The 17069-nt window shown below is 40.8% G+C and overlaps 1 protein-coding gene across 5 annotated transcripts in view; it reads right to left on the reverse strand.

Moving 5' to 3' along the window:
- EVC2 (EvC ciliary complex subunit 2) overlaps positions 1 to 17069 on the reverse strand; it is a 163539-nt gene that overhangs the window by 17325 nt on the left and 129145 nt on the right. For all 5 annotated transcript variants that reach the window (XM_034771841.1, XM_034771839.1, XM_034771842.1 and 2 more), the window contains 3 exons: positions 9812 to 10039; positions 6826 to 7037; positions 4129 to 4216 (listed from right to left, as the gene is read on the reverse strand). In XM_034771841.1, coding sequence (XP_034627732.1) covers positions 4129 to 4216; positions 6826 to 7037; positions 9812 to 10039 — 528 coding nt within the window. The remainder of the gene's footprint in view (positions 1 to 4128; positions 4217 to 6825; positions 7038 to 9811; positions 10040 to 17069) is intronic.

The raw sequence follows: 17069 nt of genomic DNA on the forward strand, positions 1-17069 counted from the left end.
TTGTAAATCACAGATTTTATGTGGTTTTCTGTAACACACAGGATTAAACACACAAAGAGATTAGGAACATGCCACACTGTGTGTTTTATTAATAGATTATTCATGCTACAAGGCCCATCTTTCTTCTCAGGCATATGGCAAGTAGGCAGGCTGAGAGTTAGTAGGTTTTTACTATTATAGCTGCTGTGTACTGCATCTGTAGGGCTGTATCTTTACATTTATTGTAGAAACTGGATAACACAAACATGCCAAAGCAAAGGATGGCTACTTGCTTATGTTATATATAACCAAATTTAAAAAAATGTATACAGGAATGGCAGATTTATACTGAATATGTGGAAACAAAGTTGTCCAGGGAATTGGATGTACAAAACATGAAGCTCAATTCTCCAAGCATATGCCGTATAGAGTAGCTGATTTTCAATTATAGTAAAGTACTGGAAGTGCTGTAAATTCTCTCTGATCTCAAATGTCTCTGTCTTACTAAACTGGTAAATATCCACGGTCACTTTGTTCACTTGCTAGAGTGCTAAGTCTGAGGAAACCATAAGATACATATAAGCGAGGTTATCCATCTGCTGAACCATGCTTTGAAACTTCCACTTGGAAAAATTCATACTATGTTCTTTCCAAGTTGCTTTATAATGCATATGTGCTGCTTGTTAGAAACCCAGCAAAACTCATTACAGGAAGGCAATACCTTCTAGCTGGCTGCACTGTCCATCTACTTTCTGGTGATGTGAGATTTCTGGAGCAGCATCACAAAGAGTATCAGAGAGCTCCAAAACTTATCATCCTTCTGTGGTAACTAGCAGAGAAGAGCCATGTTCTCTCTCCCTCCACTCAATCAGAGAATTAGTTACTTCTAAGCTACAGGACTCCTAATTCCTGTGGTCACTAAGGTTATGAAATGTCTCTATTTGCTTTTGGACCTCCTTTCCAGTTCATACAGACCCCAAAAGAAAGACACCACCTTTCATCTGAAACATGTGGAAGACTCCTTTAAAAACTAACACAAGGACAAAATTGATTTGGGGAAAAGATTCCCATTGAAATGAATTAGAATCAGCAATGGTAGTACTCAGCTATTATTAGGGGGTTGTTTCTCCATCTTTCATCATGCATTAGGTGAATGCACTAACCTCTGGCTCTTTAAATGCCACAGAATCTGAATAAAAACACACTATTAGCGATATAGATGCCTGGAGCTGTAGTGGAGATAGTGTTTATCCAAACTTTGATCCTTCCAGACAACAGCAACCAAGGAAGAACCTCTCCAAACATCCTAAAGCATTCCCTAGAACAGGGAACATTTCAGGATAAGTGCTCTTCTGTAAACGAGCTGTGGAATTGAGGAGCTGGCTTGTTTTGTGCATCCTCTAACTATGCTTACCCATGTATGCTCGGTAACATGGCTAGCACCAAGACTGAGACCCTACTGTACTATTCATCCTCTGGTTTTAGTGTTCTTGATCCACAAATGAGTGGTTTCCCCAGACCACTTAATTGCTAAATAAACTACATAATGGTAAATTTGAGGCTCCAAACTATTCTCCAAATTAGTCCAAGTGTTTATCAGAAAATAGCACATTTAAATGTCTTATAATTCAACCAAGAGAAGGTATTGGGAGTGCTAATAGTGGAACAGTGGACCTATGCTGTTTAAAGTCTGCACTCTGTTCATAATTTGCAGCAACACCATATGGTGCAGAATAAATATATAATGAGAAGTTGGAAAAAAATTAGCATGAAAAGAGTTCACCAAATGATGAAGGCAGATGACAAATGCTCTAAAGCATGAAATCAGTGAAGTTCACATATATTTAAAAATACTTGCAATTCTATATCTGATCTGATCATTTATTTTCTCCTGATGTTAAATAGTGTTTGGCTTTATCTAACACCTTCCATATTTAAGATACTGTATTTGAAGCACTATGTTTTTACACAAAACCTTTAACACCAGAACCTATTCTATTAAGAGAGGGGAATGTTGAACAGGACAAAAGATTATCTTCTTCTCTCTTGGAAAAGTACCCTGCAATCTTTAATTACCAAGCAGACTGTCACCAGGGATTAGCGGAAAGGGCCTCACTTGAACAAACCATCCAAAGGATGCTGCAACTTTTGCTGCCCCTTAAAATGTAGCTTCTTGTTGTTGTCAAAAGAATTTTGTTAAATCTTATACAGTTCCACGAATAAATAAATTATTAAAAATAAAGTTGGAAAGTCTCTTAGCAGTATTGTGCAAATTACAAAAAAAGGTTATGAGCATGTACAGAATGTACAGTTTTACAAATTTAGAACCAAGCTTAAAAGTTACCATCTCTTGAATATTTATAATGTTGTGGGAAATAATCTACAAAAGTGTGCACTGGAAATTTTTTTTTCTGGCTGCAAGCTTTTATTCCTATCACTTGCACAAATAGAGTCCTGACAAAATGTTGCGAACTTTGTATGCAGTAAGCTGTGGAGATGGAAATATAATGGGAGGGAATTTATGGATGAAATAGAATTCAGTGATTACTGGCAGCCATGTCTGCTTTCCGTATGTCAAACTGTCAAAGTCAGCATGCTGCGGAGATGGTTTGATAAAATGTTTTAGAGAAAGAAAAGCAAAGAAGAAAATCAAATACAGCAAAGGGAATGAAAAAGTCTGAATTTAAAACTAGTACGTTGATAATGCTGGTCATGACAACTTCGACAACTTTTATCATATGCAATGAGCACAAATATACAGCAGAATAATGAGCTTTAAAACACACTAAGACTTTGTCTACACCAGCACTTCTATTGGTACATTTTTTTGTTGGTCAGGGATGTGAAAAAAACACTAGCCTGACTGACATAAGTTTCACCACCAAAAGCATCAGTGTGGACAGTGCTATGTCGGTGGGAGAGCATCTCCCGCTGACATAGCTACCACCACTTGTCGGGGGTGGTTTAATTATGCCAACGGGAGAGCTCTCTCCCCTCGACATAAAGCAGCTATACGGGAGAGTTGTGCTACTGTAAGGTCTGTAGTGTAGACATAGTCAAAGACACACAAAACAACCCAGTCAAAAAAACAGACAGGTTATCTGGTATGTTGTCATCACCATAACAATATTTATCCATTGCTAAGTAATCAACAGTTGATCTACTATTCTGTTAATTCACAGATGAAGGGGACAATATAACGTGCATTATGGTGGTGAATACGTGACGTAAGTCGCAAAGAACTATAAGTAAAAAGATAGCAAGTCTTTCTTGGAGGAAAAATTTGGAAGGGCGATAATATGGCTGAGACTTTCCGTATTTGAATGTCGATTATGAAATTTGTTTCTTTAACTCTAAAAAGATAATAGTTAAAGGGACATTGCCAAAGTCAGGACTCCTAAAAATACATTTATTTTGTTAAACTTTTTACTTTCTGGTGCCCATTGTTTTTTTCTAAATTGGTTTAAATAATCCGTTGTGTATGTGACAGCTTACGGAGTGAGAGCCCTAAAGGCTGTCTTTTCTGTGGATTAAGGATGACACAGGTAGTAAAACTGCTAAATTTCATAGCACTGCCCAGATGCCTCAGTCATGGCCCGGAGGGAAAACCTTTGAGTGAGGGACAGTAGTTCATTTTTCCATGCCATTTAAGCTCAGACAGCCAACAGGGGTGATGAATAATGTTAGCTGAAGAGGTGGTTTTGTGATGTGGCCACTTGTTTATTTCTTCTTAAATGACTGTGTGTGAGCATGTGTGTATATAAAAAAAAAGAGAGCGAGAGAGAGCATGGTGTTTATTAATGTTCATAATACTGCTGGAGAATATTCACATCAATATATATGTGTACATATACATTTTTCAATATAAATATTCTCCCTCAGCATCAGAAACCTAAACAGCATTGTTCTAACACATGAAAACCAAAAAGTGAAACTGTCTATACACAAGTAACTCACCAGACAATTTTCACTGTCCAAGCTGAGTGAAATGCAAATTTTATACAAACATGATAAACAATGGAAAATATTTATTACTGAGCACAGTGTTTACTATTATGATCTCAATGAAATTACTCTTTTTGTTCACTTAACTGATTTCCAGATACAGCAAAGATTAAAAAGTGGGAATTCATTTAATTACACCCTTACCTGGCTGTAAAGTGCCAAAAATGTATTCATTTCTATATTCTCCAGAAGATCTTCAAGCACCACATCATTCCATTGCTCTTCTTGTAAGCTGAAGGGAAAGATGAAATTAGTATTATCTTCCCAGGCATAGTATTTCATGTGATAAGAAATCAATGCCCAAAATTCATCCATTCAGAAAACATTTTACTGGCAGATTTTGTTAAAAGGTTTACCGCACACCTCTTCAAACAAACTAAGAACACCACACTTCTTCCCCTTTTCTCCAAGAGCCAGACCCTGCTGTGTTACTGTCCAACGTATCTGACAACAGCAAAGCATCTCATGTGTTCTGTTGTGGCTGCATAGTCCCATCTACAAGGAGCATGGGAATGAACCAATGTTGCATGGGAATGAACAGGCTCCTGCTGAAGACTTGGCATGAAGCTTGGCCCTTTTTTTTCAATCAGTTTTCACATCTGTCTTTCTCAAAGTATTTACAACCTTTAGAAATAGTTTCTCTCCATTCAAGTCTGTCCTGGGCTGTGTCTTCTAAGTCACCTATATTTATGCCGCATGAGTTGAGATTCTACTGAAAGTTTTTATGTTGACAACTCTTCCTGCAGTTTCTGAGTTTCAGCTTACTATAGAGGATGTTTTTCAGGAGTCTATCAGCACCCATTCTGATATCATGACCTGTCCATCTAAGCTGGGCTTTAATAATCCCTGCCACAATGCTGGTTGTTTTTGCTCTTTCAAGGATGTTAATGTTTGACACTTTGCCTTGCCAGCAGATCTTCAGAACAGAGCAAAGAGAGTAACATCTTTGAAAAAAACAGGAGTACTTGTGGCATCTTAGGCCTTGGCTACACTTACCCGGTAGTTCGACGGCTGGAAATCGAACTTCTGGGTTCGACTTATCGCGTCTAGTCTGGACGTGATAAGTCGAACCCGGAAGTGCTCGCCGTCGACTGCGGTACTCCAGCTCGCCGAGAGGAGTACCGCGGAGTCGACGGGGGAGCCTGCCTGCCGAGTGTGGACCAAGGTAAGTTCGAACTAATTCGAACTAAGGTACTTCGAACTTCAGCTACGTTATTCACGTAGCTGAAGTTGCGTACCTTAGTTCGAATTAGGGGGGTAGTGTAGACCAAGCCTTAGAGACAAATTTATTAGAGCATAAGCTTTCGTGGGCTACAACCCACTTCTTCGGATGCATATGTAGAAGTGGGCTGTAGCCCACGAAAGCTTATGCTCTAATAAATTTGTTAGTCTCTAAGGTGCCACAAGTACTCCTGTTCTTTTTGAGGATACAGACTAACACGGCTGCTACTCTGAAACCTAACATCTTTGAGACTCTTATCAGAGCCTGTACACCAACCATGAACAGCACAGGGGAAATATAAGACCAGTTCTGTTCTGATTTGGATGACAATCAAATTTATGCCCAGTGAAGACAATCTTCTACTTCTGGGAGACTTTAATGCTGGAGTTGGGGAAGAAATGAGACTTGGAGTGGTGTAATAAAAAACAAAGTCAGAAAAATGAAGGGCAATGGTCTCCTGCAAACATGCAGAGCACGAGTTACAAAACTCAGATCTGAAACATCTTCAACACATGCAGATAGTTGATTCCCCTCTCCCTCTGTGTCCTTTTCAAAGCTCACGCACAATACTTACCAGGTTGTGAGTCTTCTCAGGCTAAGAGTTGCTCATTGATCACTGATTATTTTCTTTTTTCAGACTCAAGCCCAAAGACAATTTTTTCATCTTTCTGGGTCATTTGGACCTGGCTTAGACACTTTTTGCCTCCACCAAGTTTTCACGCTAGATTGCTCTACTTGCTGTTTCTTTAAAGGGCCTGCTGACAGGTTAGCTTGGACTTCTGTCCTGGGGCTGGAGGGAGAGTAATGGCCTACCTACCTATTTATTTTCCCCAGTCTTCTGCAGCAAGACACAGAAACATTCCTCTAGATCCCACTGTGGACTGGCCCTTTAACAATTAAAATAGCTCTGGGGATGCACATACCCCAGACTGCAAAGGACCCAATCTGAAATTCTTGATCCAGAAGGCAGAGGACAGGGCTCCTTTTGAAGCCTGTCAATGCCACTCCTTACAAATCAGTCCAAGTGACACCTACTTAGTAATGCAAAGCTCTCTCTCATAGTGCTACATGAAATTCAAGGAATGTGTGTAACTAAAAATGGCCTCTTTCACTAGAACAATTTGTTTATCCTAGCAACACTCATAACAGAAAAGTGTATTCAATGTGCAGCAAAATGGATGCAGGGTGGTGGTGGAACTGAAATTCAAGTGCTTGCATCTGATGGGAAGTATTTTCCCAGAGACTGTGTCTTTCATTCTGTTTTCTTGAGCTTGAGTGAACTGGAACCAACCCTTGTCTCGTGCTTGATAATGTGAGGTGTTAGCATTAGTCCACTGGTTGATCCCAGAAAGACTGATTGTAAGGTAAGGCACTACATTTCAAATACATTTTCACAGTCAATGGATTTATTATTATCGAATGGATATATTGCAATGGTGCCCAGAATCCCGCAGCAGAGTAGGGTGTTCTTCATGAAGACATAAACTCTTGCCCTGAAGAGTTTACAGAATGAATGTTTAGCTTGCTGGTTCTATATGGTATATTACATTCTCTGAAGACTGCTTGCAATGACTAAGATATAGAAAAAGGCTGTCATACTTAATATCAAAAAGCCTTACCTTTGCCGATGCAGATTTACCAATTGCTTACACTTATTCAATGCCTGACACAGCAGAGCAGACACCTGTCTCTCTGCATTAATTTCCACAACTTCATCTGAAAGTCCCAATCCATCTGGAGTCCATCTCTGCCTATTCAATAGGTGCTGCTGCTGAGCCGTCTCCTTATGTAACATTTCATATTCCAACTTTCTGTCAAGTTCTTCAATCTCCTAGAGTATGAAAATGTACAATGATAAGAACAATTCAAAATTCATCTTGGAAGAACAATTTTCGTTTGGAGTTAAGAAAAAGATGGTATCATTGGTTTGCAATATTACTTAATTTTGTTCTCATTCTTTCCAATCGCTTGTGATCACTACACTTTCCAGTTCATTGTGACGGCTTCACTAAACATAACTAGTATGCAATGAGCATCCGAACAATGCTTAAAGATACCAGTAAATTATTGCTGTGCTAAAGGGCAATACTGTCTGAAACCTTCCAACGTAGGAGACACTTGGAATGTATAATATCCATATGACTAAGATTGAAATGTCAGACAGCTTCCTGATTTATAAGCAGGGTAAAGTTACTGAAACACAATGTGAGAAACTCATGCAGACAATTTTTAGTTATACTGAATCAACTACTAAGGAGGACTTAAATAAAGGACTGTCCCTTTAAAAACAGGATGTCTGGTCACTCTATGTTCAGCACTTAATACAATGGGGCCCTATGCACGTCCATAACAAAAATAACAATAAATGCAGACTAACTGCTAGTGCCAGAAATAAAAACATGTTATTTGTAGCGAGATTAATGAAGTTAACATACAGTTAACCATTAATTTGTTCTACTGAATGGTTACATCAATAGAGTTACGAGCTATCATCTGATGTGGTGTTAGTGGTTTTTAATTAACAGGTTTCTAAGACTGTAAAAAATGTAGCAACAGGCAGGGAAGTTTATTCAGCAGGAGAGAGTCTATATCAGGGGTGGCCAACCTGTGGCTCCGGAGCCACATGCGGCTCTGGAGCCACATGCGGCTCTTCAGAAGTTAATATGCAGCTCCTTGTATAGGCACCGACTCCAGGGCTGGAGCTACAGGTGCCAACTTTCCAACGTGCTGGGGGGTGCTCACTGCTCAACCCCTGACTGCCACAGGCCCTGCCCCCACTCCACCCCTTCCCGCCCCCTTCCCTGAGCCTGCAGTGCCCTCACTCCTCTTCCCCCCTTCTCCCCTGCTGCACGCCACGAAACTGCTGATCGGGGGGTGCGGGGAGAGAGGGGGAGGCGCTGATCGGCGGGGCTGCAGGTGGGCAGGAGGCACTGGGAGCGGGGAGGGGAGGGAGCTGATGGGGAGCTGCTGATGTATTACTGTGGCTCTTTGGCAATGTACATTGGTAAATTCTGGTTCCTTCTCAGGCTCAGGTTGGCCACCTCTGGTCTATATAAACCAAGCGAAACAGGTAGCATAAGCACAAATAGTAACAAACAAAAACTTCCCCAATCTAGGGCTCAACCCAGCCCTCACAGCCTGGATAAGAAACCCTACATACTCTCTCTCTCTTCTATCGCCAGCAGCCCTATTTATATCCCTTCCTCTGAACACCTGTGCAAGTGCTGGAGTTAACCCTTTGTGTATTAGCAACCTGGTAGTGTCTCAGCATACCGTTGCACTGTTGTAATTATTGTATTGTTTGTATTTTTGCAGTACCTAGGAGTCCCAGTCAAGGACGAGCACCCCATTGTGCTAGGTGTTGTAAAAACACAGAACAAAAAGGAGGCCTTATACTTATTTTGTAAACCAAAGAGTTTACAAAATAACTATAACATAAGAGACAGAGGGACACAGACAGACGGACGGAGAAGTACAAGAAACAATTAAATATCATCGGTCAGCATGACAGGCAGTGGTCTCAACACAACAGCAGCCTAACTGTTGTCAAGTTTTTTTGTAGGCATCACAGCTAAGATTTCAAAACAGGCACTAAACCAAAATGAAATTACTTTTAATGCTTTATCAGCCTTGATCTTATTTCTCTTGTCACTGTAAATAGCTATTACAGGTTTAATACAATGTTTCATTAAACAAACTCAGAAGAGCATATTTAAACTAACATATTGTCACTTTAAGAAAGGCTCTCCAGAGAGGACAGTATTAAATTTTAAGTAGGAGTTTTCACAGTGATATCTGTCTAATGATGCCCTCTAGCAAAAAGGTTTAACTTTTAAAAATCCATTCTGTTTGTTCTACTTCAGTGCTCTGCCAATTCCCACTGTGATCGTCACAAATGGGAGACAAACACACACACACACACACACTTCCCTATGACTATATAGCATAGAACTAAAAATACCCAACAGGATTCTGAAACTGCCAAATCTGTAAAAAATTGACAAAAAGGAAGCAAAAGCTTTTTCTGAAGATTTTGTTATTTAAACTGTGTGCACATGCACAACGAGAGAGAGAGAGAGAGACACTGTATATACTCTGGGTGCACAAACAATAACTCAAGCTTATCACATGATCGGGCAATTTATCACATAGCTCTCACTACCATAAATGTGACAAATTTTGAAAGTTGGTCATGAAAATTATTTACTAGTCTTCGCTCAGATTTACTCTCCTGCCCTTTACTGTTTGATCAAGATAATGAAATATTAATTAGTTACCTGTTAAAAATATTGCTTTATCTTATCAAGAGAGGCTGTGATATCAATTCGGGCCTATTGGTGCTACCGTAATACAAATAATAAATAATATTATCTTTCTAGCTATAATATTCTTATCTTCTGTTTAAACAGTACTGTAACTTTCTATCTGTATTTCTTTCACATAAGGCTTTCATATAAATGCACACACCCTGCCAAAACTATAGAAATAATGGGTCAAATTTTCAGCTAGTATAAATCAACCTAGTTTGATTGAAGTCAATGAAGCTACACCAGCTGATGATCTGAACCATGAAGAGTTTACCCTTCTCAGCACTTTGTTACTTACAGGATTATGTGCCTCTAAAATGTGGGTACACTCTGATTCTGATAGTATTTTTGATGTGCTCAATTCTTCCAGAAGCAAAGCTTGTACACTTATGATAGCGGTGTAAATCTCCAATGTTTTGGACTTCTTATCAGTCTTTCGGAACTGTAAAGCAGCAATGGACTCTCCAAGTTTATTCTCCCGAGAATGCAACTGATGCTCCTTTTCAAGCAGCAACTCATTATGGACCTGGAAAATAATGAAACACCAAATGTAATAAGATTAACAAAAACCTGATAAGCATTTTTAGGGTTTTTAAAAATATATAATTATTTGGCTGCCACATGATTGACATAATACGCAAGGAAATTATCCGGGGTGGGGGGAAGAGGAGGAGAGAGAAAAAGAACAGTCATTTCTTGTACATTACTCAACACATAAAACTATTAATTTTATTTAAAATATTTGTTTTCTTTAAAACAAAATTTAGATTTCTTAGCTACAGTGGTCATATACATAAGTGTGCCTTAGATAATATTGCCTCGGAATTTCATGAAAGCCCCACAATTCACTATACTTGGCAAAAATATTGCATATGCTGAAGTATCATTATCTAAAGTAAGTGACAACATTTTAAGTGCATTACTATCGTTGCAGAACCTTGACATTTTTACTGTTTCTATTACTGTGTAGGACAGTCCCCTGTGCTTTCCCTGTCTTTTTGTCCCATCCATGGCTGTCTCTTGTCTTAAATTTAAACTACAGGCTTTCTTGGGAAAGACTGTGTTTTAGTTTAACACAACCCTGGCCTCCCAGTGCTAATGCAGTACAAATAATAAAAACTAATATCTATTGCAGAATGGGAGACTCATAGGAGACATTTCAAAAACTTTAATATGTTTTGGATGAATTTATTGCCACCAGTGATTATGGTACCTCACTGTAGCCACATCTGGAAACTTGAATGTATTTATGTTCTTCCCCATGCCTGCATCAGCCAATGTCTGCTTCTTTGCAACACCATGTGGGATGGGATCGTTCAGTTACCTTGACTTGGATTCAGTGCTCAGATGGTTACTTCTCTCCTATTTCTGCCTTACTTGAGACTGAAAAATCTCTGTGTATGTCACAGTACAGATAATGGGAAAAAAAGATCCAATGCCTAGTAGATAAAAGTATGTCAGAGGAGGTTTTTTTCATCTTACACTATATATTTTCTGGATGTTCAGAAAATACCCAAGTTTACTAGTAATTCTGGGTATTGTGTGTGAGACAGTGATCTTGTGGTTAAAGCAGAGGGAATCAAGAGATCTGAATTGTAGACCAATTTTTGGCACACAGTGTTCCTTTATCGTTTAGAGCAATTCACAAGGGCCCAAATTTTCAAAATTATCCACCAACTTTTGGTGCCTAGGTTTTCAGATGCACAATGTTAGATATGCAGGCCTTGATTTTCATAGCTGCCAAAAAATCAATTGAAGTCCGTGGGAGCTGTGACTGCTCAAAACCTCCAAAATCAGGAGCTTGGTATCAAGTCAGGAACCCAAAACTTGAGGCATTTCAAATTAGCAGACACTTGAATATTTGGGCCTTAATCTCTCTATGCATGTTCACCTATCTGTAAAACAGGAATAATACATTCCTAATCCAATGAGTTAATTATTATTATAATCCAAGGATTTAATTAATACTTTCCTAATCCAATGGGTTTTTTATCATCATCACCACCACCATCACTATCATCATCCAAGGACATAAATTTTTGCTTTTGAAGTGCTCTGAGATTCTCAGATGTAAGGCATCATAAAAGTTTCGGGTTATAAAATATTAAAGTTATTATATATCAAAGGAGTTGTGTTTAAAGTTAGCTAATTAATTCCAAGGTGTTTCAAATTAATATAAATCCTTCCTTCTCTCCAATAAGCCATTTTGTTGGATTGTCTCCTTTTGGTGAGCCCACCACTCCTGTTAATGGTAATGGGAATTGTGTGTTAACATGTGAAGAAGTGTATGGGCCTGGTCCTCAATTGGAGTACACTGGACTAGCCTGAAGCCTAGACTGAAGTCAATGATAATTACAGTTTACACCAGCTGAGGATCTGGCTCTATATCCCAGAGACAATATCTCAAACTTCATAACCATATCACCTGTCTATTTATGTTAATCAGAATTATATGAAATAATATATTAACCCCATTCATTACCTTTTAAGAATAATTTAGCAGACTGTCAGAAGATTTTTCAGAGCCCTAAAATGACACACAGGTAATGTGATGCACATGAATTTTTCTCTGGCATTATTACTGACAAGACTGCTGTCGAGAGGGGATTGCATATCATTCAAATTTTGTTATCCAATATATAAAGCTAAATTCAAAATGTGATTTGCAACCAAATCTTATTCAAGAGGATTCATGTGACATTATCTAAAATTTCCATTGAATTACATGAGATGCCCTTGAACACCAGAGGAAGAAAGTTATCTGCAGAAAATTCTTCTGACCATCATCAACTAAGCCTAGCAGTACAAAGCATAGGCGCTGACTCAGTGTGTGCTCCGGGGCTGGAGCACCCACGGAGAAAAAATGGTGAGTGCTGAGTACCCATCTGCAACCCCCGTATCAGCTCACCCCCACACAGCACCTCCTGCCCACCCGCCGACAGGCCCCACAGATCAGCACCTCTCCCTCCCTCCCCATGCCTCCTGCCTGCCACAATCAGCTGTTTCATGGCATGCAGGAGGCTCTGGGCAGGAGGGGGGAGGAGTAAGGACGCGGCGCACTCAGGGGAGGGGGCAGAACTGGGCAGGAAGAGGCAGGGTAGGGGTGGGACCTTGGGGGAAGGGATGGAGTGGGGGCAGGGACTGGGGCAGAGCCAGGGATGGAGCACCCCCCTCCCCCGGCACTTTGGAAAGTCGGCGCCTGTGGTACAAAGCCCTACTAAAGAAGCAACGTGCATGCAAAAGGTACATTCTAGATATTACTAGCATAATTCTGCCTTAACAGACAGAAAATGTATCTTAACCATATTGTTATTCAATATAAATCTCTTTCTTAAACAATAAAACAAAGCAAACATGGGGAAAATATCTGGAAAATATGAAATTCTCCCTTCCCTCCCCACAGAACCTGTAGATTCTGCAGCCCTTGGCTAGCGGCCCGGAAATGAAAAGAAGGCTTAATGTAAATGCTGCTTTCATAATTTCACAGTATTGTGGAATTTATGAGGGCCTCAATTTTGATGGTCACATGGAACCACATATAAACTCTGGTTCTAGGCTATCAGGGAAGTTTACTTTGTAATAAACTGACTGGTTGTGGTGATACAGTGTTGTCAATTCCCATGGTTTCATTGTGAATCTTGTGATTGTTGATGTTTTTTCCAGCTCCTGGAATCCAGTGATTACATAGGAATCTCAGTTTTCATTAAAATAATACAATTTTAAATCCTCATGGTTGTGGAGAAAAGCTTGAAAAATTTACCAGAAGGAAAACAAAAAGAATGCAACATTGATTATTTTTTAAAATTGCATGATTTTGGGGCCCAGCAAATGGTTTTTAAATGCGTGGAGTTGGTACTGTTTTGCCTTTGCTTATGCCCTATATTCAGTTTACCACATTTTTCCGTGACAGGAATAAAGAAGAGTTGTTTCATGATAATCTTTTTCCAACTGTGCAGTCAATACTTTCTCTGTACCTGTATGCATCTCAAGAAGATCAGACAGTTTTGCAAAGGGGCAGCTGGAGTGTGTCAGATATTTAGAATGCTGCAGACAGATCAACACGTGGGGGAAATTGCCAACCTGCACAAACACTTCTTTATAATACTGGAACACTTAAAGAAACAAACCATAACCACAGTAAGTCTCAGTACTGGCAGAGGAAACGTCCCTTAGAGACCCTAATACTCCTCTTGTGAAGAAGCAGAGTCCAAAATGATGTTAAATGTCTCCACTGTTCACTTAGGGTATGTTTACACTGCAATAAAAGATCAGTGACACAGCCTGACTGACCCAAGTGAGTTGACTTGGGTTTACTGGGCTATAAAATTGAAGTGTAGATATTTGGACTCGAGCCAGAGCTGGGCTCTCAGACCCTGCAGGGGGTGGGTCCTACATATACACTGCAGTTTTTAGCCCCGAAGCTCAAGCCCTGCAAGCCCGAGTCAGCTGACCCAGACTCAGGCTCCGTGCCACAGTTTTTTATCGCAGTGTAGACATACCCTAAAGAATCCCGGATGGGACCTGGGCCTTTCCCCTCTAGAAGCAGACTGGACCAGGATGTTGGGGGAAGTTTTTAGACTTACTTTGGAGAGGCCTTGACCAGTGAGGATAGTGCAGTTTACTGAGTCCTATGGGCTGAAAAGCAAGACTTGCCCTTGCAAAGCACATCCACTGGTGTGGGAGGCCCAACAAGTAAGTCCATATTCTCAGCATTTTCCTCCTGGCAGAGCAAAGGTCTGCAGACTGGGAACAATAGTGGCAGAGCCCTCCTGTTGTGGCTCCTGCAGTCTCCTTACACATGGTGCATGCACTACATGGGCTTGTTTTCTGCTGATCTGTTTGACTGTCCCTGCCATAGCAGAGAAGGGAAGTAGCTCAACAGCAGCTCTCATTCATTCAGGCAACAATCCCCCCCAATTTTTCATCTCATACATGAAGGATTGGGGGCAGGAGGGGCGAGTGAGAAGGAAGAATAATGCTCACTGCTACCCCCAATATTATCTTGCAAAGCCAGGATGCTAAAGGATAAAGCAGGATTGCTGAACTACTGTTGTTTTTGAATAGCCAGTGGTAGAAAATGGGAGTGAAGGTGGAAGGGGAGTGGGCAAACCTTGGAGTCCTCTGGACAAATCTGAGCTGCCTCTATTATCTGCCTCTATTATCTGGAGAACAGCCCAAGTATCTCAGTCTGGGCCCAGACATACCTGTTTCTCATTTTTATGTTTCAGTTTGTACAAGGGAGGACTCAAACTACAGAAAAGTCTGTATATTCTTTGCAGAAAGGTAAGAAATCTGTTAAAATGGAATTGAGGCCCTTTGTTCAACGCTTTCCATTGAAATGCTAATAACTTCACCATTTCTTTCATATCCTCACATTTCAGCAGTTCATGAGCATTCAAAGATGTATACTGCTTTCCAGCGGCCCTGATTGGAAATCAAATAAAGATAAAAACTTCCACAGAACATCATGCAAATCAGGATTTTGATTTAGATTATACAAGACAGCCAATTCCAACATGAATCAGAATTTTTTTTTATCATGTCAAAGTGAACTTCCTTTCAAAAGTCAGAATGTTATTTCAAGATACTCTTACTTATGAACTAGCTGTATAAGAAAGGCCAGGTGGCAGGACTGTGCCTTACTTCAATACCGAAGCAAAAAAATTGAACGTTTTCTTAGCATATGTCTACGCTGCAATCAGAAATGTGGTTACAGCACACGTAGAGAGCTCTGATGTAATTAGCTCTAATAACAAGAACAGATAAGCCGCAGCAGCATGGGTTGGGTATGTACTTGAGCAGTTAGCCTGTGCTGCCACAGCTTCACTGCTATCCATACCCATGCTAGCTAGATCAAAGCTAACTCAGGTGTGTCTACATATGCTGCAGTGATGGAGTTTCAGGCCAGAAACGACCACTAGATTGGAGCTCTGCCTGCACAGACTCTTCTCTCCACACAGCAACAAGATCCAGCACCTCCTATGTACTCCGTGCTGGAGCGCATTTGCGGCCTTGAGTCTCCATGTCCTGCAGCTGTGCTGATGAGCTCTCCACGCTGATCAAACAGGAAATGAAAATTCAAAAGTTCCCAAGGCTTTAACAGGGGAGCAGCTGTTTCCTGTGTACCTGACTGATGTGTAGTGGAGTTGAACGTGCTCTCCAGAGCGGTCACAGCGGAGCACTGTGGGACACCTTCTGGAGGCCAATTCATTCGAATTACACAATGCAGGGTCTAAACTATCCCCATGTTGACCCATGGATGTCGCATCAAGCACAACGCCTCTCGTGGAGGTGGAATACAGAAGTCGATTTTACAGGCCACTTAGGTGGGCGGAAGGGACTCGACAGTGTAGACACATACATTATTAAATCGAACTAACACAGCTTATGGCTGTGGAACTCTTTGCTAGAGGATGTTGTGAAGGTTAAAACTATAACAGGGTTCAAAAAAGAACTAGATAAATTCATGGAGGATAGGTCAATCAAAGGCTATTAGCCAGGATGGGCAGGGATGTTGTCCTTAGTCTCTGTTTGCCAGAAGCTGAGAATGGGAAACGGGATGGATCACGTGGTGATTACCTGTTCTGTTCATTCCCTCTGGGGCACCTGGCATTGGCCACTGTTGGAGGACAGGATCTTGGGCTAGATAGACGTTTGGTGTGACCTACTGTGGCCATTCTGATGTTCTTATGTTGACCTAACTTTGTAGTGTAGACCAGGCCCTAGTCTGACCTCCTGTACAGCACCACCTAGCACCTGCACACTAACCCAACTGAAATGAAACCAGAGTATTACAACTCACAGGCAACTAGAATATTATGTGCCACAGGCAGAGTATAGGAAAGACTAAGATGCACCAGAGGCCAAGGCCCCTGCAATGGCAGGGAAAGAATCATGTGATGTATACCCAGATAATCCTGGCAAGTGACCCGCATCCCTATGCTGAAGAGGAAGGCAAAAAAACCCCACAAAACCATACCCTACATATGGCGATCAGTTAGACTCCGAGCTTGTGAGCAAGAACCAGCCAGCCAAGTGTCTGAGAAAGAGAATGTTCTGTGCCACCTCAGAGGCCCTGACCTACCCTACAATGTCCCATCTCCAGCTGTGGCCTTCTCTGATACTTCAGAGGAAGGAGATAAAAGAAATCCTCTCAGAATACATGGAGATGGGGAGGGGAGGGAGATTCCCTTCCTGACCCCTGGTGGTGGCTGGCTGAATCTCTGAAGCATGAGCTTCAGGAACAAGATTATAAACCAGAAGTGAGCCCCAGGGCTGTCGAGCCCTGCCCCCTACCATCACAAATAATCCCATCATACAATTACACTCAGAAACATGTCCAGTTCTCTCTTAAAACTAATTACATTATTTGCCCCTACAACTCCTATTGGGAGACTGTTCCAGAACCTCACCCTTCTGATGGATAGAAACCTTCTAATATCCAGCCAGAATTTGTTCAAGCCCTGTTTATATGTTTGTTCTTGTGCCAGTATTGTCTTTTAGCTTAAATAGATCTTCACCCTCTCTGGTATTTACCCCCCAATGTATGCATAGAG

The sequence above is a fragment of the Trachemys scripta genome, chromosome 5 (genome assembly GCF_013100865.1).
Source record: "Trachemys scripta elegans isolate TJP31775 chromosome 5, CAS_Tse_1.0, whole genome shotgun sequence".
Classification (NCBI taxonomy): domain Eukaryota; kingdom Metazoa; phylum Chordata; order Testudines; family Emydidae; genus Trachemys; species Trachemys scripta.